The sequence below is a fragment of the Sorex araneus genome, chromosome 1, assembly GCF_027595985.1.
Source record: "Sorex araneus isolate mSorAra2 chromosome 1, mSorAra2.pri, whole genome shotgun sequence".
NCBI lineage: Eukaryota > Metazoa > Chordata > Mammalia > Eulipotyphla > Soricidae > Sorex > Sorex araneus.
In genome coordinates, this window is record NC_073302.1 from 384,803,742 (window position 1) to 384,829,463 (window position 25,722).

A 25,722-nucleotide genomic window follows, 5' to 3' on the forward strand; every position below is an offset into this window, starting at 1 on the left:
TTATATATCCTTCTCCATCCCTACCAGCCATGATTTGCTCACTTAGAAAGATGCTATCACATTGTTTCCTACTTTGGTATGCTGTAATGACCAAAGAAACAATTCTTTACAAAACATATGACACAATATTTGCACACGATAAATTCTCAAATGCTAGTGAATGATAATGTTGATCACATTATAATTTTCACACATATTAAATTTCACTGGTCAAATGTGGTACTGGCTTTATAAATATGGCAAGCCCTTGTCACATTGCCTTTGTGCCATTCTCTGCCTGGAATATTTAAATCTTTTTTTTTTCTTTTTTTTGGTTTTTGGGTCACACCCGGCGATGCACAGGGGTTACTCCTGGCTCATGCACTCAGGAATTACTCCTGACGGTGCTCGGGGGGCCATATGGGATGCTGGGATTCGAACCCTCGTCGGCCACGTGCAAGGCAAATGCCCTACCCACTGTGCTATTGCTCCAGCCCCTGGAATACTTAAATCTTAATTATACTTCAGTCACCAGCTGATGGGCTATATATTTTTTCATTTTCCAGTTTTTAATCACTGTCACTGTCATCCTGTTGCTCATCGATTTGCTCGAGGGGGCACCAGTAATGTCTCCATTTTGAGACTTGTTGTTACTGTTTTTGGCATATCAAATACACCACAGGTAGCTTGCCAGGCTCTGCCATGCGGGCGAGATACTCTTAGTAGCTTGCCGGGCTCTCCGAGAGGGGCGGAGGAATTGAACCCTGGTTGGCCGCGTGCAAGGCAAACTCCTTACCACTGTGCTATTGCTCCAGCCAATTTTTAATCAAGATATGTAATACATATATATATGATAACTTTATTCTTGCGTCTTCTCAAGTGTTTCTTCCTTGTATTTGCCCTTTCCCTTTCCTACTTGGCAAGACTTGTCTTTGCGTTCAAGATCTTTTTGCAATCTTTGTCCAGTTTTAGTCTAGTAATAACCACTTTACTGAGATGAATGCCCACATGGATAGTTGTGCCATTTGCATTATCCCGCTGGACTTGTTGCCTGTAAGCCTGGACTACTTTGCCAATTTGCAGACCTTTGTAGTGTCCTCTCACAATCTGAACCTCTTCATCCTTCTAGGTGGGCATGGATCACACATCATACTGTCTCAGCTCTTTAGAAAGAGGGGAAGGCCTAATCTTCCTACAAATGTGGAAAGGTACACTGAAGTGCCTCTTATGGTTCTTGCTCCCGTGAGAAGTCACAAAGGGATTGAACTTCATTTTGGCAGTTAGCACTTCAGCGATGACCGCAGAAGGGAAGAGCTGGGCTATATTATGTCTTACCACTTCCCTAGATTATTCTTGCCAACAGAAATCTTTCAAACCTCACTTGAATTGCCTAGGGAATTTATCTAGACATTAGCTCTTATCATCTCTTATTGTTATCTTTCCTCATGCACCATTTTCTCTTTTTGTTAGGCAAATATTTATTGAAAATTCACTAGTGAGTTGTTTATCTCCTACTTGCTGACCATGTGACCCTGCTCTAGTAATTTTCTCATGCTGCCATGATGTATGCCACACATGGAACGGATTAAACCCCAGACATTTATTTTCTCTGTTTCTGGAGGCTGGAAGTCCAAGATCAAGGTGTTGTCACTGGTAGTTTTTTTGTTTTTTCACAGATGACTGTGAAGAGGATTCCTCTTATAGATGACCACCTTCTCGCAGTGCTCATGTGTCATATGTCGTCTCAGTGTTCTTGTCCTGTGGTGACATGCATCACATTAGATTAGAATATCATCATTATATCATAGATTATCACTTTTATGTAATTTACTCTTTATACAAATACAGTCACATTCTCAGGTACTGAGGATGGTTAGGATTTCAGCACAAGAATTTTAGTTAGAACACAATTCAACCTATAGCTGTTGCCTTTCTTTTCTATACCTCAGTTTTCCCTTATGTAAAATCTTGGTGGACTATGTGAGTAAGTGCATATGTAATAAATATAAAATAATGCCTTAATAAACCATTATGGATGTTAATGAATATTTATAATCATTCCTCCTGTTTCAATCTCCGTGAAAACAGAAACACTTTCTGTCTCATCTTGTGTCCTTGCAGTTCTTAGGGCATACTTTGAACATGATTGCTTATAAATATTTGGTGAACAATTTGCTGTGAATGAATAAGTTCATTCTTTTAGTGTATCAGAAGTGAGGCGACAATGGGTATATATATTTCTCCTTATGAGGATCCAGATACTGAATGGGAACAAAAACAATACCAGAAATCTGTAGAGAAATCAACTGTCCCTGTTACAAAATAATGCCACATAGAGCCAGTTCTCGTATGAAAAATTTTCCTTCTCTCCTACTTGCCACATACTGCAAAAAGTCCTTGGAAAATAATTTGTGACAAGATTGCACACACAAACAAAAACCACTATCCTCTCAAGAGCTCTCAGTGATGAGGGACACAGAGACATTGTGCACAATATATGTTCCTGTCCAATGTCTGAGGGCTCCGCTGGCTTTGATCTCTGCAAGGGAGGGACCTGGGAAAGGTGCTGTGAATGGATAATAGAGCAGGAGTCGGCGGAGCAGCCGGCAGTGTGCTGCTCAGTGATCCAGTCTGGTGCTGCCCAGACCCCGTGCATCTGATGATAAGCATCTTCTGATGGTGCCTTGGAGTCTCTCATTTCTTTCCCGCTGGACTCCAAAGGACTGATTCATCTCCGGCACCTCTGCAACATGCCACTCTGGTTCTATAGGTTCTTTCTTTTTGACTCTGTGAGAGGTAGCAAATGCAGTGTTATTCTTTCCCATGTGTCACTGAGTTCTTTCTTCCCACTGCTTCTTGTTCCCTGTGGCTCTCTAAAGTGGATTTGACTTTTGCACCATCCTTGGTGATTAATTACTTGGTTTTGCTAAAAGAATTTGTATGTATTGATCGATTTGCAGCCAGGGACTTGAGTTTATGTTCTAATTTTATTTTATATGATACCAACTTTTATGGTCCTAATGAAGATCGAAGATAATGAGTTAAGGATAAACTCTATGTCTGATAATCCTGTACTTAAAAATAGCACTGTTTGGATATGTAGAAAAGTTCCTTTCTTGAAAGAATATGGAAACTGGTTCAGAAATCACAGCTTTTAAGCATCTTCTCAAAATTGAAAGGGATCTAGCAATGATGTATCTAAGTAAAATGATTTTTCTCAACTCCACTGCATGTTCTATTCACATAGAAAACATTTTTAAAAGAGTTCATGCAGGAATTTTTATTTGTCTTGAGTGAGGTACAGATGTCACATATTTTAAAAGCTCCATAAGTGGTTATAACCTTATTACATCCAGGGTGGAGAATCACCAGTTTAGGAACTAGGGGGGATAAAATGGTGTGTTTGGTATAGCTGGTATCTTGAGCACTGTGCTCGCTGTAGTACCGTCACCATCTCTTGGGTCCACGTAGCCAGATAGCCATGTAGGCTGGTCAAAAGGGCCTGAGGCTTTGTCTTCATGTGCCAGACTTAGCCTTCTCCTCACTTGTTGCCTGCAGTTCTGTTCTTTCTGTTCTGTCCTTCAAGAGGATTGCTCTACAATGACTGTTTGCTATTTTTTTCATGGCAGACATGGTTTATCGAGGCTGGTGCTTTTAAAAAGAAGTCTTCAGGGCCAGCAAGATAGAATAGTGAGTAAGGTGACTTGCCTTGCATGAGACTGACCCAGGTTTGATCCCCAGCATGGTAGGTGGTTCCCTGAATACCAGGAGTGACCCTTGAGTGCAGAGTCAGGAATAATCCCTGAGCATAGCCAGGTGTGGTTCAGAAACAAACAAACAAAAAGTAGCCTTGGGTCTAATTCCAATTCAGTGACTAGAGTGATTGTACAGAGGTAGACACTTGCCTTTCAGGTGGCCAGCCTGGGTTGGATCCCTGGCACCATATCTTGCTCTGAGCACTTCCAGGAGTATTCCCTGACTGCAGAGCCTGGGGTAAGACGTCAGCACAGGTGGGTGTGGTGCCCAAACAAAAACAGCAGCAACAAAAATATGCCAAACCCACGTCTCCTCATTCTGACAAACATAAACACCCCTGTGTGTTGTGAAAAAGTGTACATGTAAACCCACCAGACACTCATAGACTGCAGGCATTGGAGATTGGTCTTTCCACTTCCCTGCAGGTCCCAGCAGCCTGGAAACAAAGTGTGGCCATCCTGAGCCCAGGAGCCTTGGAGGCAAATGTCTTAATGTGTATTGAATGCACCAGCCTCTGTGTAGATCATCCCACACTCTTCTGAGATGTTCCCACTTCAGAAGGTTTCTTTCAACCGCAGTTGTTTGACTTAGAGTTATGTAGGAGGGACATGAAAGTGATAGGTGAAACATAGCAAATGCAAGGAAGAGGAAGCTAGTCTGTGGAGCTAACTAGACAGATAAAAACTACTGCCTTCTTGACAGTTTTTATTTTGCATTTATGGGGGATGGGAGAGGGGAATCTTTGGATCACACCGGGCAGTGTATGCTTCTGGCTCCGTGCTTAGGGGTCTGTCCTGGCTGTGTTCAGAGGATCATGCCACGCTGGGGATAGAATTGGGGCTCCTGCATGCAAAGCATGTACCTATTCCTCCCCCATTTATAAAATATTTGTTTGCTTGTTATTTGTCTTTTTGGTTATGACGTCACACCCAGCAGTGCCCACGGCTACTCCCAGTTCTTGATTCAAGGACTGCTTGCAGCAGTGTTCAGGGGACCTTGTGACTCATCCTGCATCCAAAGCACGAGTTCAGCCTATTCTATCTCTTTGACCCTCTACAGTATCAATATTGGGCACAAGGAAAAATCTTGGTCTCTTTTCAAGAACAAGCTGTTTTAAGGTTTAATAATAAAGGAAAAGTTGTAAGACAGCTTGACTTAGAAAGGTAATTGATGAAACAATTATAAAGGTAACTGATTTTTTTCTTTCCTCTGTTTTCATTGATATACTGTGTATATTATGTAAGTGATACAAAGAATTAATTAATTTATGTAAGAATTTTTTCTACATATGATCTATGTAGAAAAAGTACAGCAGATAAAATAGCCCCCATTTGAAATCCTACTTCAGAAGCTTGATAGTGTGGAATAGTGGGAAGAAAGGTTCATTTAATCATAGGAGAATTTTTGCCTAACTGTATATAGTGAACATTTTCCCCATCATCTTTTAATTAGCAGCATGAATCCACTCAAATGTATTTAGTCCATTCCTTACCATTGAATATTGATGTTGTTTTTAATCTTTTATTTCAAGGCATTATAAGCAAAACTTTCAGAACCATCCTGGTAGCCAGTTTGGGTTAGTATAGGGCATTTTTGAATGCACATACATGGCTTATTAGGATCTGAGAACCTAACAAGACATACTTTCCTATGATATGGAAGCAAATTGTGCCAGTTACCATGATAGCACCTTAAACTTATAATATCAGCTTTATGTCTCAGATCCGATTTGGTGAGATCCCTTCTTAATAAACATTCTGAACTATACTGAATGTCAACCTGTTTTGGATGATATAAAAATGTAATATATTGTGACAAGGAATAACAAGTTGAAGTGCAGTAGGAAAGAATGTAATTGCTTATTATAAATATAGGCTTAGCTTCAAAATAGCTAGCTTAAAATTTCCCTTATGGTGCACTTTAAAGATTTCCACTGATGAGCTCGGAGGTGTGGCACCCAGCCATTGCTGGAATGAAATAACACACATTGTTCAAAGTTTGGACCATAATTGATTTAATGCATATTTTCACTTCTTTGACATTTATCTTATATGAAAAGAACAATTCTATACACAGGTAACACATAAATAAAATTATGGGAATCTGTAACTCCATAAAATGGTGTTTGATGATCAGCCTGATATTTTTAAGAGAGAAAAAAGAGCTTTCATCTAAGTTTACATGTTCTCTGGCAATTTTGAATTATTGCCAAAACCATGAAGTTTATTATGGGAGAATCTTTGTCTACCCTTTTCCTTCCTATTTGACAGACAGATCTGTGTCTCTTTATTTGGATACTAGCTGTGCATTTTATTATTGCCTTTGTGCCCTGGGGTCACAGTTGTTTGTGTTTCAAAGATATTTGTCATTTGTGAAGACTTTAGTGAAGTCAGTACAAGTGTCTTGCTTCCCTCTTCCTCCATCTAGTCTTCCTGCTTTTAGCCTCTGCCTAGAGGAGATAGGCTGTCTGTACCCATCCTCCTAGACTGAAGCAGCATTCACAGTTTAATTGATCAGGCACAGACTGAAACTACAGTCTCTCCAGGATATATCTTCTGAGCTCCCTTAAGAATAATCACTCATCTCTTCTTGATCAGCCTTTCTATTACTCTGCTTTGATCCTAATTTTCATTTTTCTCCTTCTTAGGCAGGAGGCTCCCAGGTGATTTTCACAAATCCTTTGGAAATCGTCAAGATCCGTTTGCAAGTGGCTGGAGAAATCACTACTGGTCCCCGAGTCAGTGCCCTGTCTGTCTTACGGGATCTGGGGTTGTTTGGAATCTACAAGGTAATTGTCCTTTTTGTCCTTCATTTGACTATGTGCATATCCCCTACATGAGTAATTGCACCTACATATGAAATAGATTCCTCATATTTCTATACTTGGAGAAGACATTTCCCTGGAGCCCATGAAATACTCTCATGCCTGTTAGAAGTGCCCCCTACCCCTTTCTGATGTCTGCCAAAAATCTGTCTTTAGCAATTCACAAAACAGGGCTGGAGTGATAGCACGTTGGGTAGGGCACTTGCCTTGCACACAGCTGATCTGGATTTGATTGACTGCAGTCTTTATGGCCCCACAAGCACTGCCAGGAGAAATTCCTGAGTGCAGAATCAGAAGTAACCCCTGAGTATCATCTGGCGTGGCCCAAAAGCAAAACAAACCAAACCCCATAAATAAAGATGATTGTGATGTGAATGACACCAACTGGTGCCATTCTGTGCACAGTCTTTGCAATAACACTGACTCAACCTTTATCTGGATTTGTTACTCATAGTACAAAACCTTGATTTTGGGTGTTTCTTTAATAAGGTTAGAGGAAGGATCTTTTGGGAGATAAACTGAGTTTGGTTTGTTAGAAGGCTTATACCACACTTGGAATTTATTTTCTGATCATCTGCACTGTCCCTATTCATATGTGTATGTTACCAATTCAAATTATGCTGAACCTTAATAATTTTTCACTTACAAAAATAGTTTTTCAAAATGATTTCAAGACCAAGCTTTTTTTTGGGTAGGGGGAGTCACACTCTGTGGTGCTCCGGGCTTACTCCTGACTCTGCACTCAGGGATCACTCCCAGCAGGACTTGGGGGAACCATATGTGGTGCTGGGGATTGAGTCTAAATTGGCCATAAGTATGAACAAATTAATCCCCTACCTCTCTCTGACCCACAAAACTCAAAATTTTATAAAATCTCTGAAGCTTATTATTTACCAGATCTACCAAATAGTAGTGAATTTGACTCAGCTTCATACATGCCCAACTTATAACACCCTATCAATTTACATTGTTTACCATTTTCCAAGGAGGATATTAAAAAAAAAAAACAGTTCATGATCAGTGTGGATAAAACCTTTGAGCATTTAGTGATAAAAGTCAGGTATCTACTTAAGAGTTTCGGGGCTGGAGCGATCGCACAGCAGGTAGGGCGTTTTCCTTGCTCTTGGCTGACCCAGGTTCTATTCCCAGCACCCCATATGGTCCCCCGAGCACTGCCAGGAATGATTCCTGAGTGCAGAGCCAGAAGTAACCCATGAGCATCGCTGGTGTGACCCAAAATGAGAAAAAAAAAAGTTTCAGTTACTTACACATAAATATATAGAAATCACATTATGTAATAAATTTATTACATACTATATTTTTCTATAAACATTAAGAAATATTCAACTTCTTTTAAAGACTTTTGAATCAGTATTGTTTACCACATTGGTGCTTTTTGAAGCTGTTGCTTACATGGTTTTACTTAGTACATTGTTTTTATTTTTATCCTAAGATGAAGCATTTTTCATGCACTGTTGTCCCAGGAAATGTCACCTCACAAATATGCATTAGGGTTATAGTTATGTTATTTTCCTTGTTTCAGTTACAAAATGACTTACATATTTTGTAAGGTAACTTTACATATTGCTTTTTGAGTCAATTTTATATTATTTTATTTCATTGTTGTTGTTATTGTTGTTTTTGGACCACATCCAATGGTAAGAACCATTTGGTGCCAAGGGTTACAACCTTGACCTCTTCTGTATGCAGCCCATTGAACTGTATCCCTCACCCTCAAGTAAACTTTAAATGCCTTGTTTTGACACTTAACAGAGCATTTATGATCCTAGTGGAATTTATGAGATTCCCAAGGGATACTTTCGTACCCCTTTCTTTGTAACTCAACCTCTGCAAATGACTTTGGTAGAACTCCAGTGTGAGCAATAATTGAAGTTGTTTCAGGCAAGTATGCCATCCCAGATGGAGTCTGTACTTCACAAGATCAAGTAAATGGAAGATTACCTCTACCTGAGACTTTGTAAATTTTGAAAAGAATAAGATGACCTTTTCAACACTTGCTTTGGGGGTGGGGGTAACTTTTCTTACATTCAGTCATTTGTGGTGCTTACAGTGCAGTGGAATACCATGTTACAGGTATTTTATTTACTAAATTATTATCCAGCTGTAAGATGTAAATGATTTTGTCATGACATATGACATTGATCAATTCTAAGAAAAATAATTTTTTCTAATTTTTTAGGGTCTTCTTAGGCAGACTGTAATATGATATAAAGCATGTCATTTTACAAGATGCTAAGCAGGTGGATGTGGGGAAAAAGGGATGTTCTTTCACTGTTGGTGGGAATGCCGATTGGTCCAGCCTTTCTGGAAAACAATATGGACAGTCCTTCAAAAACTAGAAATTGAGCTTCCATATGACCCCACAATACCACTTCTGGAAATATATCCGAGGATGCAAAAAAGCACAGTAGAAATAACATTTATACCTATATGCTCATTGCAGCACTGTTCACAATAGCCAAAATCTGGAAACAACCCAAGTACCCTAGAACAGATGACTGGTTAAAGAAACTTTGGTACATATACACAATGGAATACTATGCAGCTGTTAGGAGAGATGAAGTCATGAAATTTGCTTATAAATGGATAAACATGGAGAGTATCATGCTAAGTGAAATGAGTTAGAAAGAGAGGGACAGATAAAGAAGGACTACACTCATTTGTGGAGTGTAGAGTAACACTCCACATTGTATGCAGCCCATTGAACTATATCCCTCCACAAATGTAACGCTGTAAATGTAAAAACTGTAACACTCCACAAATGAGAAAGCAAATGGAATAGAGAAGGGATCACTAAGAAAATGATGGCTGGAGGAATCAGTCGGGATGGGAGATGCGTGCTGAAAGTAGATAATGGACCAAACATGATGACCTGTGTCTGTGTTGCAAGCCATAATGCCCAAAAGTAGAGAGAGAGAGAGTCTGAGGAATATTGTCTGCCATGGAGGCAGGGGGAGGGTGAGAAAGGGGGGGTATATCCAGGATATTGGTGGTGGAGAATGTGCACTGGTGGAGGGATGGGTGTTTGATCATTGTGTGATTGTAACCCAAACATGAAAGCTTATAACTATCTCACAGTGATTCAATAAAATTGAAAAAAAAACAAGATGTCAAGCAGTTTTTAAATGGGTTGCATGGTAAAAAGCACTTGATACTATGTGATAACTACTATCAAAATATTTCATGAATCACGAATCACAAAATCCTGTTGATCGTCGATTTCTTGAGCCGGCTCAGTAACCTCTCCATTTGTCCTATCCCTGAGATTTTAGAAGCCTCTCTCCACTTGGCCTTCCCAATGATGTTGCATTGGAGGCTCTTTCAGGGTCAGGGGAATGAGATCCAGCTTGTTCCTGGCTTTAGCATATGAATACACCATGGGAAGCTTGCAAGGCTGTCCCATGTGGGCAGAAAACTCTCAGTAGCTTGCTAGTTTCTCCCAGAGGGAGAAGTTGGTTATAAGGTATAAGAAAATGTCTAGATGGATAAAATGGTAAAAACTTGTTTGCTGACACAGAAACAAAGACTGTTAAATTACCTGCAAATGATACAAGACTGAGACTTAGACTTTTTCATCTTCACAGTATTTCATAATCTTAATCCTCTTTAACACCTCTTGGAAGTGGTTGGTCTCTAGATTTGGTAGTTAGGAGAAGAGAAGCTGCCAACGATGGTATCTGAGCTGAAATGGAAGCTCAGAAGTTTCTTGTCTCCACTTTTGTACTAAAATTGCTTTCCTGAAATGAGCAGGATTGCTCAAGTTTGAGCAAGAGTCCTCTCCAATATAAAGTTAGTTTAATTACTAGCCTGGTGGTTTAATCTAGTTCAGAGGCATTCCACAGGGCTTCTTGCTTCCTTACAAAAATGCTGCTTTTGGTTTATTGGTAATTAACAAGTGAAGTTGCTAACACTTTGAGCTTCTGAGCGCTTAATTTCTTTGCTAGAGAGTGACCAGAAAGTCACCCCCTTTCTGCTCATCTTTGGTGTCATCAATTGGATTCACTGAGACCTGTGAGCCTGGACTTCATTCCTGGGTTCACCTCTGAACTCTGATTGGCTTTTTAATTTTTTTTTAATTTTATTTTATTGAATCACTGTGAGATAGTGTTACAAAGCTTTCATGTTTGAGATTCAGCCATACAATGATCAAACACCCATCCCTCCACCACTGCACATTTTCCACCACTTATGTCCCCAGTTTCCCCCCCCCCCCGCCCCCTTCCCAGAACTCACCCTGCCTCTATGGAAATCAGTTGCCCTCATACTCTCTCTATACTTTTGGTCATTATGTTTTGCTCGAATTTTCCCACCACCATTTAAGCCTACCTGCCAGGGGCAGACACTAGATGATGTATTTCCCATTGCTCATTTTGAATATCATAAGAGCTTGAGCAGCCGCTTTTGCAGCCATGTGCTTCTAGGATTCTAGATTGTAAATGGTTGTGTTCCAGAGACATCTCTGTATGGCACTAATCCATTTTGGGATTCAGTTGGCAGTCTCTGGACCACAGCTGTTGGTGTGCTTAGATGGTTCCTGGAGGCAATTGTGGGCATGACAGCCAGTCTGCTGAGTGGGTGGGGACCCGGGGAGGGACAGCCCGAGTCCTCTACCACCATGTTGCCCATAGATTTCATCCTGGCACCCGAATACCTGGGCCTTGCTTGTGGAAGCTCTTGGTCGCTGGATTTCATCTGGAGTAGATGGGGAGAGTGCACTTGCTCCATCAGGGGTGCCGGTCAATCTGGCTCCCTTTGGGGCCCAGAGGGATCTCTGGCACTGTGGTGTCTTCCAGGACTTGCTGCTGTGTCTCTAAGCCAGGGCTATTGGTGCACTAAGATCCCTGATTGGCTTTTTAATCTTCTCAGATTATCCATTTATATTATCCTAGCTTCCAATCACAGGCTTTGTTTTAGAATACTCCATCTCAGGATGATCACCTCTGCACTTGCATGCATGCTCATTTTGGAGTTTAAGATCCTTTTAAAGCAGAAGTTCCCAAATTATTTGATCTTCCTCCCTTTTTCCAGGAAAAAAGAAAAAAAAAAGCTGTCAGTGCCCCACTGGAAATTGACCTTTTAAAGGGACCCACCACACCACACCACCCACCCACCACCATAATTGCACTTGACGTATTTTTATTTCAGAATAACATTTTTTAGAAATAATGCTCTTCTTGGTGTCTAGTCTTGAGTGGATAGGAAGATGAACATATCCTTCAGACCTTTTTGAATCTATATACGTTCCCCATGTGTTTCTTTAAAAAGGTGGTCTACTGTCTTAATGGTGGCTGCCACAAGTAATCTTCTTGCCCTTTGCCTTGGTCCTTTGTTTGCTGCCTTTAACATCATAATGTGCGACCTAGGAGGAGCTGGGGTTCCTCTGTCTGTGTGTTTAAGCCTGCAGTGCTTAACCTCACCTAAATTGGACTTAACTGGCTTTCTATTTTTCTCCTGAATTGACTTGCAAAATACTCAACTATCCTGTGACTTCCCAGTAAATGGCAATTAGAATAGTTGCTTTAGAAATAGATTTACAACTGAAAAAAAAAAGTGGCTGTGGTAAACATTTCACATTCCTGAGGTTAGAAGTAGTTTAGAGAAGACATAGTAAACTCCGTAAACAAAGTTGACCCCCTCTTCATGCCCCCCACCCCAGCTCCCTCCACTGCTTTTGGTAAGTTTGAAATTTAATTATAGCTGTGAGCAGGTAGGTGACTGAAAACATGATAATTAATTGCCTTTGGAAGAATATTTGAATGATTTTTTGTTTTTTGTTTTCCACATTTGAGGATGTATTTCCCTTCCCTTTCATAACTTTAGTTTTATTTTGCAAATCTCTGGAGCACTCCATAAATAAAATAAACGTATAGTAAAGACAACTGTATGCTTCTACTTTTGACCTTTTTTTAATTTTTTATATTTTTGCTTGTTGGGTGGCACCCAATGATGCACAGGGGTTACTTATGGCTCTGCAGTCAGGAATTGCCCCTGACAGTGCTCAGGGTACTGTATGAGATGCTGGAAATCGAACACAGGTCAGCTGAGTGCAAGGCAAACGCCCTACCCACTGTACTATTGTTCCAGCGCCCCCCCTTTTTTTTAATAGGAGCTAACTACTTTTTTTTTTTTTTTGCCCCTTTCCCCTCCACCCTCCTGACCAACAGAACTTTTAACATGGCAGTCTAGTGCAATGATTCTCAAGGCTGATCACACATTGAAATAACCTGAGCCCTTAAAAATACTGATACCTAATCCCTTCCCTCAGATTATTCTGATATAATCAAATGTAACCTGGTACTGACTGTCATCTCTATTATTCTAGTCCTTTTTGCCACTGGGCTTCAAACCCTGGTCCATGGATTGGTACTGGCCCTCAGGCGTAGAAAGGTTGAAAGCCATTGGTCTGCTGCCTTTGTTAAAATTGTTTGTTATGTCTGTTATAAGTGTGGACTAGTATGCAGGACTGGACTCCTAGCAAGAAGGTGAGAAAGGCTTTCTAAGGCGGGGCTGAGGTGGGGGAAGGCCACAGAAGGTAAATTCTAGCTGGTCAGTGGGGAGATAAGACATTAATCTAAAGTAACAGATTAATCTAGAAATAGCTTTTTTCCTTAATAGAGAAAAAAAAGAAAAGACTGCATTAACGGTATTTGGAAGTTAGTGTTAAAGAAAGGTGAACAGTGGAGATTAAAAATTGACTTCTAGATATCTGGAAGGAGCAACTACCTGATTTTGCCTTTGCAGTTGAGCAGTGGAAGCCCAGACATCTTTGTAGATATAGCATAGTGCCTTAGGGGCAGTTCTGAGACTGAGACTGTTTGCTGAATCCCTTTCTAGGACTTAGCTACTCTCCCTGGTTGAATGTAGCCTCAGAACCCTGAAGAGTGATGAGGGTTGTAAATACCCTTTAAAGACTTGCCACAAGCATGAAGCATTGAGTGTTGAAGAATACCAAACTGGTGGGAGACTAGCCTTTGAATGCAGCACACACATTTTTAAGAGGTAGGAAGAATTATTTCATAAGTGGCCATTAGGTGGAAAAAAACGAACTAAACAGTGTTGTGGAAGCTGGCGAGGGAAATGAGATATAATGGAGGGGAGAAAAGTGAATGGTACCAAGTGCTGTGAAACCGAGGGGGAATAAAGTCCAAGGAAAGGTTTTAGGCTTAAAAGTGGAGGTCAGTGTTTATTTTTAGTGAATCAAGTAGAATGGCAGAGGTAGAAACTCATATGATAGAATTTTAGCTATTGCAAGTCACTCAGCCTAAAGGTGTGAAAGGAAAGAAAAGGGAAACATAACAACAATTGGAAGAAAAATTAGAGTTGAGAAAATATGCTGGTGGAAAGAGAAAGTTGAAAGATTTCTTGTTTGTTTTAATTTTGTTGGAAGAACCATGCCTGTCTGCAGAGACCAGGGTGGGGAACATCCGGTTGTGGACTGTATAAGGCCAGCTAAATCCTGTGGTCTGGCCCTGGTACAGGACAGGACAGACACAGATGCTTCTCTTTCCACTGCTTGCAGCCTCTCTACTGTGTTCTATGGCCCCCAAACAATGTTATAGATATGAAAGTGGCCCTGAGCAGAAAAATGATTCCCTATCTCTGATGTAGACACGGAGGGAAAGAAAGAGTCACTTACGGTGGATGGATTTAAAGCACTTCCAAGATAGCTGATCAAGAATGCTGCCAGGACTTTCATAAGGGAGAGAGAGAAAGAAAGCTCATGAAAATTAAAAAATAATAATTTATTTTTGCATATTTCTTTGTGCTAGGCTTTAAACTCTGTTTAAAGCCCTATGTGGTTTACTTCACTTTATCCTTACTATGACCTATGAGGCTGATCATATTTTTTTCCTTATTTTAGAGCTCTAAGCTACAGCTGAGGAAAGGAAGCCTTGATGGGTTTAGGGTAATTTGTCCAAGGTCACATACCTTGTAAGTAAATGGGGACTGGGTTTCAAACTCAATTCAGTTTCTCTTTGAAACCTGAGCTGTTACATAACCAGATAGGAGAGAACACATGGCTGATAATTCAGGGAAGTTTGAAAACAAGGATATGCATGCTAAGCAAGGGTATAGAGCAGTTGGCAGGTTTGGTGCCTTTGTTGACAGTGAACAGGCCAGGGAAACGAAGTTGAAAAGAATTGAGTGGACACTAAGTATCATGGAAGTACAGGGCTTGGATCAGGGTAGTTAAGAGATTGTTTTTATTACTAAATATTGACTGTTGTAGGAGAATGACTACTGTGCTCTGTTTCTTTTTTTTTTTTTTTTGAGTGAAAACAAAGTAGTTTAGGTCTTATACCAATTATTTATAGAATTTTAAACTATTCTATCCATTATAAGGTGAGGAGTCCTGTTTGTTTTAACTCTTGTAAGAGCAACAGAATGAAGGACCAATGCTAAGCAGAGTCTTAATCTGACAGTTGGGTAAGAGCCCCACCGTACTTTCAGACAATAACTACTTATATTCAAAAGTAGATTTGTGCCGTCCTGAGAAGTGTCAGACATATCTTGTGCTGGCCCGAGAGATAGTACAGGTAAGATGTTTATCTTGCATGCAGTCAATCCTGCTTCTATCCCCATTCCCATATAAGGTCCCCTGTGTACTACCAGGGGTGATCCCTGAGTGCAGAGCTAGAAATAGTCCTGAGCACAGTTAGGTTTGCCCCCTCCCCAAAATCTTGTCATAGCATGGACATTTTAGACATTTTATGTTATTTTAGTACTTAAAGAGAGGATAGGAGGTACCTCAAGGGGTCAGGGGTTGCATCTGTTATGATACAACTTTTAAAATAGTGTTGAAAGTTAAGTGATGGTATCTGTGTTGTGCTTAAGAGTTAGTTTAAAAGAATAAAGACTAATAATAATGTAAAAGAAGTAATAAAGTAAAGAAAACAAACTGAGGGTCTGAGATGTGGCCCTGATTGAGCACACATCCTTTTTATTTGTTTTGATGCTTAAATAAAATGAAAAAGACACCCAATGATGCTTAAGGTTTACTGCTGGCTCTATGCTCAGCAGTTACTCCTAGGGGGAACATATGGGTTACTGGAGATCAAACCTAACACCCCAAATGCATGCAAGGCCAGAGCCCTACCTACTGTGCTATCTCTGCAGCCCTCAAGCACCTGTCTTGTATACAGAAGGTTCACTCACCAGTATCACCTGCCTCCACTTAATAATTCTGGACATATGTCTTCTGGCCCCTGGCACTGCCAGGGGTACTTTCCTCAGATGGAAAAAAGAAAGAAAAGAGAACAAACTGAAAAGATATTGTTAAAAAATTGATCTGTTCTCAAGCATTAGAAAGATAGTACAGCAGGTAAGGTGTTTGCCTTGCAATTGGCCAACCTGACTGCAATTTCTGCCATCCCATATGGTCACTGAGCACCATCAAGAGTAATTCCTAAGTACAGAGCCAGGAGTATACCCTGAACATTGCCGGATGTGACCCAAATACAGAACAACAACAACAGCAGCAGCAGCAGTAATAATAGTAATAAAGTGTCTGTTCCCTGTTCCAAATACATGATCTATCGAACAGAGGATAGTAATAGCATTTACGTATTCTTGGAATTTTAAGCACTTACTAAAATAATAAATGAGAAAAGCATTAACTAGAACTTAACATTACTCATGACATGGCAGTTACTGTTAAGTTTTAAAATAAGACGTCAGCTAACAGATTCTTGCAGATATATGTAATTCCTTTCACTCTGCAGTGTGATTACTTCTGCATGATAGTCAAAGGTGGGATCACTATCCCTCTCTGCACCAGGCATTATGCTTTGAATTTGGAAATAATAATAAAAGGAGACCTTGCAAATAAAGTCTTCATAAAGTAATTCCTAGAAGACATGAATGAACTGGAAAAAGCTATAAAGTGGGTCTGAAAAATACTAGTAAATGATTTCTTAAGATATTCATTCATGCACAGATTTTTATTGAAGATTTGCACACTTCTAGGTACCATACTTACTAAAATGAATATAGTGTTGTTACATTCACAGTTGTCAGTGCAAAGTTAAGAGAGTAGAACCATATAATTCTAGTGCCATAAAGTTCTTGTTAAAAATAATTTTAATAAGTAGCACTGTTGCCCCGTTGTTCATCGATTTGCTCGAGCGGGCACCAGTAATGTCTCCATTGTGAGACTTCTTGTAACTATTTTTGGCATACTGAATACACCATGGGTAGCTTGCCAGGCTCTGCCATGCAGGCTACACACACTCAAGAATTTTAATAAGTAGTACATTTAAAAAAAAAATCCAGATACAAAAGGGTCACTGGCAAAATGTTAAGTGTCTGAGATCCAAGCTGCAGATGACCTCTGAAGTTGCCAGGAAGTTCTCATTGAAATTCCTAACAAAACCAGGGAGAATACTATCCTAAAAAATGCTAGACTAGAAGAATCAGATGACAGCCCTGGATATTTCATATGGTTACTTGGTTTTAGCAGCAATGACATAAGTCGCATAATAGGCCATTACACAAGTGATATCTCAGCAAGATACTGAAATTCACTGTGTTGAGATCTCAGGTATGTGGGACCTAGCTGTCCCCTCTCCTTGGGCCAGAGAGGTGCTGCCAGGTTGTGTATACAGGGTTAATTCACTTGAGGAAACCATGAGGAATGCTTAGGGATCAAGACATGACATGCTGCCCATTGTTTGTAGCTCCAGGATCAAAATATACAATTATACATGCCAAATAAATTCAAACCTGTAAGGTAGGAAAAGAGGGGTGGCTCTAACTACAGGTGCCAGGAGCATTAAATAACCTTCTTAGACAAGGTGCACCACTGTTGTCTTGAATGCTGCAGGGTCCCCCCTGTCTGGCATTTCCCCCCATGCTAGACAATGTGCATTCACTGCAGGAGTCTCTGTTAAGCCTCCGTCTCCCAGACCTGCTGGCTCCTGGTGCCCAGCCCCGACACAGAGGTGCCTTTGTGAGTGTAATTACCTTTCCCTGTATTAGAAATAGTCTGTTTAGAGCCCTGTTTGCAGGTACAGCCAGAATAAGCAGGAATTAGCATGTGAAAAGACCTGCCCTGGCCCTGACTTCTTTATCAGTTACCATCCTTCAGAGCTGGTTTTCCCTCCAAATTGACTGGGCAGGTGTGATATCTTCTAAAATGAAGAGCTTTGAGGGATAGGGAGAGTTTGGGGAGTATGGGGCCAATGACCAATGAGAGAGAGAGAGAGAGAGAGAGAGAGAGAGAGAGAGAGAGAGAGAGAGTTATATCTTTTGACAGTTTTGTATCAGACAAAGCTGCAAGTAAACTTGAGTGGATGATTCCATCAACTTCAGAATTGATTAACGCTCCCTCGGACTTTCAATATAATATTCATATCTGAAAAAAGAGGATAAGAAAAAAGGCGTGAAAAGCAAAATAAGTAATTCCTTTGCCAAGGTGACACTGTGGACAGCATCTCTAAGCCTGTCTAATTGGCCTTTCTCAACTCTTGAGACCTACCCCTAGCTAAAGAAGCTTTCCTGGACCTTGTGTAGAATGATGACTTTTAACTGATCCAGAACTGGAATAGAGCCAGAGTCAAATAGTTTCGATTCAAGTCATTTTACACCCAGGTCCTCCCAGAGAAGGCTTTTATCATTCCGGCTGTTATTAGTGTGTCTTTTATTTAAAAATGAAAAAATATAGACACTAATTGCCTCTCTTTGGAGAGGAGGTGCTTTAATGAATAGTAAGAAATTAGGTGATTGTATTTTGCATTTTTTAATTTTCCCCCAGACAGTTTTACTATGTTTACAAAAGAAATTCAGGGCCAACCAAAGGGCTGCAATGTGGGGAAGGGTTGTTCTTATGGAGCAGGAACATTTCAGTAATTAGGTAATACACACACTGTAATATTTTCGATTTTTAATGACCAAAATGCGCACGCATTTGGCACAAAATGTGTGTGTGTGTGTGTGTGTGTGTGTGTGTGTGTGTGTTGGCCAGAGTGGCTGTTCACTTAGTAAAAATTATAAATGGGGCAGGTAAGATTCAAGTCAAACAGGTTTATGTTTGTTGTAGGACAGAATGGGTGTTCACCACAAAGTGCAAGATTTATCAGGGAATCTGGGAGAGAAACATTTCACCTTTGGAACTTTAAAAGCCCTTTTCACATCCTGCCTTCCTTTTCATTGTGCCTGAGCCACAGGTCAGGTATTGCCTAAGGCAGCCTTACAAATTGGCACCTGCCTTTACACCTCAGACCCTAAGGAAATGGTAGGGAAGGGAGGCCAGGGAAATTTAATAAGTCAATGCCTGTTTCTGCAGCCCTGCTCTCCGAGCTAGCCTTCTTTGGGAATTGGGCTTTGATGCCGAGGGTGTGAGAGTGATTTGCTCCAGGGAAGTGCCTGAGCAGGTGCTCCCGGCAGGCGCCAGAGAGGCCAGGAAACAGACTTCATCACCCCTCCCCCTCGAGTCTTGACCGCAGCGAACACTTCACACAGGACTTCACAATGATTACTTCATTTGCTCTCCAACTCCTGGCTTCCCCCACCCTCAAGAAAGCAGCCAAGGGAGGAAGTTTTGACAGTGAGGTTGGGAGCTTGATTTCTCCCTCCGCTCATCACTACAGTGATGGAGAGAGGTTAGACCTGGTGTTCCTCAAGACCTCAGTAAAAATCTGAGTTTTTAAATGTTGCATCCACTCTGTCTGGGTTGCCCTACCTCCAGGGAGCTGGGCTGGTGGCAGTTCCATGAGTTCACTTTCTTTCTCCGTTTTCTTCTTTTTTCAAGCAGCTAGTTTAGAAAGCAAAGCCTCTTTGTCTTAACATTCCACTCTAGCTTGTATAAATATAACACATTCCTAACCATTTCTTCCTATTTTATTTTATTTGCTCTCATTTGTTTTTGCTAAAGCTAAGCATTTCCCCCTCAAACCTCTGAAGCTATTTTTTATTTATTTCTTCATTTATTTTAAAATGTGGTAGTTCTGGTAGTACTCAGGTCTAGTATATGTGCACCAAGGCCACACCTGGCCACCTGGTGCTACTAGGGGTGAAGAATGCAGTGCTTGGAACCACGTCACGGCCAGAACATGTCAGACACGTGCCCTGATATTGGAGATGTTTTGACACGTGGGGCTGTTTTGAAATAGTCTCTCTTAAAATACATTAGCACAGAAAAAAACAAACTTTAAAAAAAAACCCATCAGAGCATTACGTCCCACTGAGATATGATTTATTGTATATTTAGAAAAGGAGGGATAGTCCATTCTTGGAAAAACAGCTGGCTGCTTTATGCTATTTCTCTACTCTTCTTGTATCATGAGTTATAGTTCTCATGGCTCTCTGTTTATATTGAAGCCATGTTGCATAAGATAGATGGGTTAATTACTGTCTCATACAAAAAAAAAAAAGACTACACTCCCCCCCACCCCGGAAAAAGAAAACTTTAATACTTAAACATAAATTTATCTACTACTTCCTCTTACCTTTTTTTTTAGATACCCCTAGCAAATAATGTTTCTTATTTTTGAAATCCTGAAAATTAGGGACCAAGGATATAGCTCACTAGAGTATATGCTTTAGCTGTTTGGGGTCTTGGAGAACTCAAAAAGCTACCGATAGTATCTCACCCACATCGCAAAGCCAGGAAAGCTACCTTGTATTCGATATGCCAAAACCAGTAACAAGAAGTCTCACAATGGAGACGTTACTGGTGCCCGCTCAAGCAAATCGATGAGCAACGGAGTGACAGTGATACAGGGTCAATCCCTGGCAATCTGTGGTTCCCTCTGGAAGAAACACTGAAAGTTTGGTTTTGTTTTCTAACATTTTTTTCTAAGATATTGATAAGTTTACCTTGGAGAAAGCTGGCAACATATACCAGAGCCTATTTATCTCATTCTTCCCCCCTGCCACCCGAAACTGTCAAAGCCAGTTCAATGTCAACAGAAATAGGCATATCTTATTCCCCGAATGATAGCCAAAGATAGTGTTTTTAAAATTTAATAAGACTTTATATCCTGGCCCTTGGTTTCTTACCCTCTGGAAGAGGCAATATTGGAAAATACAAAAGCATGGAGAAAACTCAACAGCACTGAGAAGTGTAGACATTGTGGAGCCACGTGAAACCCGCTACCTATCTCCCTCCCAATTAAAGGAGCCTCAATGGAAAAGGTGACTTTTGGGGTTTAAGTGAATGAAGAAGTATTTGTAAGAGGTTGGTGTTCCCAGCTTAGCAATCATCAAAGAGGATGCAGAGTGATAGATGTTCTTGATCTGATGAAAGGGGCATTAGGTATCTTTACCTTCTGATCATGTTGAATAGGGAGAGGATAGCTCTGGGAAGGGGAAAATACTGGGCTTGATCTTCAGGGGAAGCGAGACCAAAGGTAATGTTAGTTTTCATAGCAAGTTGAAAGGAAATTTTGGCCATATTGCTGAAGAATAAAGATGTCAGACCATACTGTTTTAACCCTATGCCCTACAAAAAGCCACGCATCATGACTTTAAAAAGAAGACAAAGCGCTAGAGCAATACTACAGTGGGTATGGCATTTTTGCCTTGCATGGCCCGACCTGGGTTCGATTCACAGCATCCCATATGGTCCTCTGGGCACCGCCAGGTGATTCCTGAGTGCAGAGCCAGGAGTAACCCCTGTGTATTGCCAGATGTGACCCAAAAAGCAAAAAAATAAAAAAGAAAGAAAGAAGACAAGACTGAGCTCATAGCCATGCAAGCAGGCAATAGCTCTTGAATGCCGGGATTATTTTTTAATGAAATGCTCCTAAATGTATTTGGAAACATTAGTATGATACTTATATATGGTTGGCGAGAATAGAATTTTTTTAGTCTATTGTTAACTAAAAACATTCTAGGAAAAAATGTTAGGAAGGGTTTTTTTTTGATTGAGGTAACTTAGTTACAACAGCTTCCATATTATTGTTTTACACTTGTGTTTTCCTCTATTGAGAGAGTAGGGCAGAAAGAAAATCGAACTAATCTTTCTTCGAGTTGGTTATTAGGTTTTTCCTTTGAGTATCTACTACTGGTCAGGGTCTGCATGTGGGCAGGACCCAGCGGAATTTACAGGGCAATTTGGAGGCTTGTAAGAGAAAGGGAGAAAAATTAAAGGGTGATGATGTTAACTTTACAGAGTAACTTGCTAGATTATAACTAAAGAAAAAATGATGAAAATTTGTACTATTTTGGTGCTGTCCTGTATTTTGCACCCTTGAAAAATCTGGAGTAGGGGCTGGAGCAATAGCACAGTGGGTAGGGTGTTTGCCTTGCACGTGGCTGACCTGGGTTCGATTCCCAGCATCCTATATGGTCCCCTGACCACTGCCAGGGTAATTCCTGAGTACAGAGCCAGGAGTGACCCCTGTGCATCATCGGGTGTGACCCAAAAAGCAAAAAAAAAAAAAAAAAAAAAGGAAAGGAAAGAGGGAGGGAGGGAGGGAGGGAGGGAGGGAGGAGAAGAAAGAAAGTGAAAGAAAGAAAAGAGAGAGAGAGAGAGAGAGAGAGAGAGAGAGAGAGAGAGAGAGAGAGAGAGAGAGAGAGAGAGAGAACTAACTGAGTGTGGTGGGGTTTGGCAGTGGTCAAGGTAGAAAGAACTCAAAAGTCTTCAGTTTTGGCTCCATCTCTGCCATTACCGCCAAGACTGTCCCATAAGCAAGTCAACAGCATAGTCCTCAACAAAAGTACAATTGATAGATTAACTGTTCTGGGTGTCAGTTTGCACGTGTATAAAATGAAGAATTTGGATGTGGTGAAGTTTGTGGCTCTTGATTTCATCTAGGCATTTAATGTTTGGGGGTAGACAAGATGCAGAAGTGTGGGTTCATTGGCAGTGCTAGATGTGAGTCTGCTGGGTTTGGGTGGGGTTTTTTCTTTCTTTTTTTTTTTAAGCTACTCAGAATGAACAAAGACATCTTAACAAATCCATGGGAAAGTTGACTGAGGAATAGCCAACATGACAGAATTCAGATTCCAAGCATTTGTTCTGGTTGGAAGGATAGGTGAAGTTTAATAGGATTTAGCATAAAGTACTGCTTATATTACTTGTTTAAAGCAACTAATAAAGTTACAGTAGGCTAGGTTAATAGCAGTTAATATGAAAAACACTGAGGTTTTATTACCCATATGCTCAGTTTAAGGCTGGAGGATAATAATGGTGTCAAAAAAGCGAAGGCTAAAATAGCAAATGTGTTGTGATAAGGAAATTTGAGAGATTGCAGCCTCGCATTAAGCAAAAATGCCCAGGATCCAACATCACTAGATTAACATCACTCAGTAAATGTCACCTGACTTGGCTCAGTCTGTTGACTCTTGATGGATTCATTACTTTCTTCCAAGAATCTGTAAATTTGGTGGAAATTTGATACAGGGGTGACTTGCTTTCCATTAGCCCTGCCTAAGATACATATTTACATATTACTGTTTTTATTTCTTTATTACTGTTGTTGTTTGGAGGCCATACCTGGTAGTGTTCAGTTCATTATATTTTAACCCTATTTCTGGGCACACATCTCGGGTTTTTTTCTTCTTTTTTTTTTTAAAGTAAGAATGTTTATTTATAAAGTTATTTATAGTTGAATTTCCAGCATACAATATTACAACACCAACCCCATCACTAGCATCAACTTCCCTCCACTAACATCCCTAGATTCCCTCCCTGCAGCCTGCCTTCTTTTTTTTTGTTTTTTTACATTAAAGAAATTTTTTTTTTTAGATTTTTGGGTCACACCCGGTGATACACAGAGGTTACTCCTGGCTCTGCACTCAGAAATTACTCCTGGCTGTGGTCAGGGGACCATATGGGATGCTGAGGATCGAAACCGGGTTGGCCTATTGCTCCAGCCCCCAGCCTGCCTTTTTTCACAGGCTCATTTTAAAATTTGGTTATTGTAGTTTGTATCTCATGCTTTCTATTTTGTTCGTTCTGTGGCCAAATCTATAAGTATATCATACATTATCACTGCCAATGTATCTGAGGTCCTTGCCCCCTACATCTATTACCTCCCATGTGTTTTTTTCTTCTCCCCCCTCATTGCTTTCATTTCTTCCTTATCTGCAGTCCTATAATATAGGAGCCAGTGTAGTCTAGGTATCCCCTTTTGATACCATGTTTACTCTTGTCCTTTTATTCTGTATGCCACCAATAAGTGTGATCATTTGATATTTGTTCTACTGACTTACATTGCGAGCCTCCAGTTCTGTCCATGTCGCAGACAATTGCATGCTTTCATCCTTTCAGCTGCATTGTATTCCATTATGTATATATACCACATCTTCATGATCCACTTTTCTATCATTGGACACCTAGATTTTATCCATGTCCTAGCTATTGTGCTAAGTGCTGTAGTGAACATTTGCATGTGTATGTTCTTTCGAATGAATATTTTTGTGTCTTGGGGATAGATACAAAGAAATGAAATTTTGGGGTTGATGGCAGCTCAGTTCTTACTTCTCTGAGAAGTCTCCATACAGTTTTCCTTAGGGAGTAAGCTGGACGACATCCCACCAAGCAGTGAATGAGTTGCTTTTTCACCACATCCCCACCAACACAAATTATTCCCAGTTTTCTCGATATGTGCCATTCTCATGGTGTGAGATATCGCATTGTATTTTAACTTGGATTTCTCTGATAACAAGTGTTTAATACTTTTTTATGTTCCTATTGGCTATTTGTCTCTCTTCTTTAAAGATATGGCTATTCATTTCCCTCCCTATTTTTTGAAAGTTTTTTAATTTTTGGCTTTTGTTGTTGATCTTTGTGAGTTCTTTATATATCTTGGATATTAAACCTTTGAAGTGTTGAGTGCAAATATTTTCTCTCATTGTACACTGGGTGTCTTTTAGTTTTAGCTCAAATTTCTTTTATCATACAAAACTCTTGAATTTGATTTATTTTTGTTTATTTTTGTTTCTGTTGTCTTTGACAATGGAATCATGTCATTGAAACACTTTTGAGTTCAAATCTTGACTGTTCTGCTGATATTTTTTTCAGTGTATTTTATGGATTCTAATCTGATCTCATGATCCATGATCCACTTTGAATTAAGTTTTGTGTAAATTGTGAGATATGGATCCAGCTTCATTTTTTTTCTTTTTTTTTTTGGGTCATACCTGGTGATGCACAGGGGTTACTCCTGGCTCTGCACTCAGGAGTTACCCCTGGCAATGCTCAGGGCACTATATGGGGTGTTGGGAATTGAACCCGGGTCGGCCTTGTGCAAGGCAAAGGCACTACACACTACTATTGCTCCAACCCCTGGCTTCATTTTTTTTTAATGTGTTTTTCCCTTCATCATTTGTTGAAATAAGGATTTTTTTGTGGGGGTCCACGCAGCGATGCTCAGGGGTTACTCCTGGCTCTGCACTCAGGAATCACACCTGGCAGTGCTCGGGGGACCATACATGATGCCAGGGATCCAACCCGGGCCAGCTGCTTGCAAGGCAAATGCCCTCCCTGTTGTACTATTGTTCCAGCCCTGAAAAGGGGATATTTAATCCACTTCTTCTACCCAACTTCTTTGTTGAAAATTAGTTGACCATAGATCTGGGGATTCATCTTGGGTTCTTGATCCTAACCCATTGATTGATCAGGGAGTCTATCCTTTTTACAGTACTGTGCTGATACTTATCACTATAGCTTTATAGTATAATTTCAAGTTAGGTAATAAGAAACCTCCCAGTTTCTTACTCTCAGTATGATTTTGGTTATGTGAGATGCTTTATTACTGACTTGAATAATGTCATCTGACTTTGAATGGGGATTGTATTGAACCTATATAATAATTTAGTAGGATGATTATTTTGACAATATTGATTCTTCCAATCTTTGAACTGGGAATATTTTTCCAAGGTCATCTTCTCTTAAGTGATTCATAGTTTTCATGGTATAGATTTTTCAAATCTTTTAAGTTAATACCTAGGTACTTAATGTTTTGGGCCAATATTGTGAGTGGATTGGACTCTTTGATCTTTTTCTCTTGTGGGTCATTATTTATGTATAGGAATGTGAGAGATTTTTGTGTTTTGACTTTGTAGCCAGTTAATGCTGTGTTGGTTTATTGTTTCCATGAGCCTTTTGTGGGCTCTTGGGTTCTTGTATCTATATTGTCATGTCATTTGCAAATAGTGATAATTTTATTTCTTTTCCAATTTGAATCCCATCGATT

General features: G+C 40.2%; 1 protein-coding gene and 1 pseudogene across 5 annotated transcripts in view; one reads left to right on the forward strand and one right to left on the reverse strand.

The window, feature by feature from the left end:
- The window catches only part of SLC25A13 (solute carrier family 25 member 13), a 201,395-nt gene that overhangs the window by 166,507 nt on the left and 9,166 nt on the right, over nucleotides 1–25,722 (forward strand). For all 5 annotated transcript variants that reach the window (XM_055119718.1, XM_055119721.1, XM_004602204.2 and 2 more), the window contains one exon: nucleotides 6,383–6,523. In XM_055119718.1, the coding sequence (XP_054975693.1) occupies nucleotides 6,383–6,523 (141 nt within the window). The remainder of the gene's footprint in view (nucleotides 1–6,382; nucleotides 6,524–25,722) is intronic.
- On the reverse strand, nucleotides 507–1,789 carry LOC129399573 (60S ribosomal protein L26-like; annotated as a pseudogene).